This window comes from Colobus angolensis, unplaced genomic scaffold (assembly GCF_000951035.1).
Source record: "Colobus angolensis palliatus isolate OR3802 unplaced genomic scaffold, Cang.pa_1.0 Scaffold96, whole genome shotgun sequence".
NCBI classification, from domain to species: Eukaryota; Metazoa; Chordata; class Mammalia; order Primates; family Cercopithecidae; genus Colobus; species Colobus angolensis.
This window is the reverse complement of record NW_012123598.1, coordinates 1,588,333-1,590,640: the sequence shown is the minus strand read 5'-3', so window position 1 is coordinate 1,590,640 and position 2,308 is coordinate 1,588,333. Positions and strand designations below refer to the sequence as shown.

The 2,308-nt window shown below is 45.8% G+C and overlaps 1 protein-coding gene across 1 annotated transcript in view; it reads left to right on the top strand.

Annotated features, from left to right (window-relative positions):
- Positions 1-1,815: 1,815 nt before the first annotated feature.
- NLRP5 (NLR family, pyrin domain containing 5) overlaps positions 1,816-2,308 on the top strand; it is a 59,084-nt gene continuing 58,591 nt past the window's right edge. The window contains exon 1 of the mRNA XM_011932436.1: positions 1,816-1,851. Coding sequence (XP_011787826.1) covers positions 1,816-1,851 — 36 coding nt within the window. The remainder of the gene's footprint in view (positions 1,852-2,308) is intronic.

Here is a 2,308-nt window from a genome sequence, read left to right as displayed (position 1 = left end):
GGTCTCGATCTCCTGACCTTGTGATCCGCCCGTCTCGGCCTCCCAAAGTGCTGGGATTACAGGCTTGAGCCACCGCGCCCGGCCGACTATCTACTCTTACAAACAGTTTTATAATGATCAAAATAGTCAAAACAACCACGGTAGCACACACACACAAAGAAAGAAAACATCTTTTCCCGGAGGGTAGGTAGGTTCATGAAAACCTTGCCTCTTTTAATGAAATTAAGTAGGAATGACAAAGATTGGATTAGATTTATCTCAGGCCTGAATTTCAGACATTCTAAAATGAGAAAAATAAAAGAAACCAGGTGTGGTGGTATGCACCTGTCCCAGCTACTTGGGAGTCTGAGGCAGGAAGATGACTTGAGCCCAGGAGTTCAAGGCTATGGTGAGCTATGATAGTCATTGCACTCCAGCCTGGGGGACAGAGTTGAGTCCCTGTCTCTAAAAATATATATGAGGCCAGGTGTGGTAGCTCATACCTGTAATCCCAGCACTTTGGGAAGCCGAGGCGGGTGAGTCACGAGGTCAGGAGTTTGAGACCAGCCTGGTCAACCTAGTGAAATCCCGTCTCGACTAGAAATACAAAAAATTAGCCGGGCATGGTGGCAGGTGCCTGTAATCCCAGCTACTTGGGAGGCTGAGGCAGGAGAATTGCTTCAACCCAGGAGGCGGAGGTTGCAGTGAGTTGAGATTGTGCCACTGTACTCCAGCCCGGAAAACAATGCGAGACTTCATCTCACAACATATATGTGTGCATATATATATATACACACACACTTTAGCCTCACTCGCAGATTGACAAATCGAAGCAATCCTAAATCCACTTTGAGTTTTAATTGACAATAATTGTATATATTTGCGGGGAACAATGCGATGTTCTGATATACGTATACATTGCAGGAAAAAAGCTAACATGTCCATCACCTTAGTTACTTTTTGTGGTGAGGATGTTTAAAATCTACTTTTAGCAATTTTGGAGTGTATATTAATACATCTTTTCTTGAATTCCATGGCAGGTTAAATACATCATTATTAACTCTAGTCGCCATGCTGTGCAGGGAATCCCTAAAACTCATTTCTCTGATCTAACTGAAACTTGTCTGTATCTTTTCATCAACATTTCCTTTTTCCCCATTTTTCCCCCAGTCTCTGGCAACCACCATTCTACCCTCTGCTGCTATGAATTTGATTGTTTTAGAATCCACATAATTGATATCCTACTGCAACCACCATTCTACCCTCTGCTGCTAAGAATTTGATTGTTTTAGAATCCACATAATTGATATCCTACTAAATTTTTTTTTTGGGTGGGGCGTGGGGAAGCGGACAGAGTTTCACTCTTGTTGCCTAAGCTGGAGTACAATGCCACAGTCTCGGCTCACTGCAACCTCTGCCTCCCGGGTTCAAGTGATTCTCCTGCCTTAGTCTCCTGAGTAGCTGGGGTTACAGGTGCATGCCACCACGCCTGGCTAATTTTTTGTATTTTTAGTAGAAATGGGGTTTTACCATGTTAGCCAGGCTAGTCTCGATCTCCTGACCTCAGGTGATCTACCTTCCTCGACAGTAGCGTCTTAAGCCTGAGTGCTTGTGTGCTGTAACATACTGTTCTGCTCAGGACATCTCGGTCTGGCAGGTAGCTTTAGAGCAGGTGGTGGTCACGGTTCCCATGCATGTTCTGTGCCAGCCCTTCTGCCTCACTTGTTGCTTCACTGAAACCCCACAGTAATCCTTGAAGAGGCAGGTACTCTGATTTCCAGCTTCCAGAGGAGAGCCCAGCCTTAGATGTTCAGGTACTTTCCATGGGGATGTATGATGAAGGTTGCAGAAGGACTTGAACTTGGAGCTGTTGCTCTGCTCTGAGGATCACTACAGGAGGAGTCAACAGCCTCTTAGAGTTGAGTTACCTATGAGGAAACCAACCCTGAGCCTTGGTACCATGACACATGGATCTAATTCCCTGCCTTAGCTGCTGTTTGCTGCAATGTTATTAGCAATCCGTTGTAGCAGAACACTCCCCGGGGTAGAAAGAAAATGAAAGAATGCAGGAAAAAGCCATATTCCCTTCTCCAGGAAGTTGGTCAACCCGTGACAGTTGTCCAGGGACTGCCACCTCTCCACTCATTTCAGTGACAGTTGTCCAGGGACTGCTACCTCTCTACTCTTTTCAATGACAGCTGTGCAGGGACTGCTACCTCTCCACTCTTTTCAATGACAGCTGTGCAGGGACTGCCACCTCTCCACTCTTTTCAATGACAGCTGTGCAGGGACTGCTACCTCTCTACTCTTTTCAATGACAGTTGTCCAG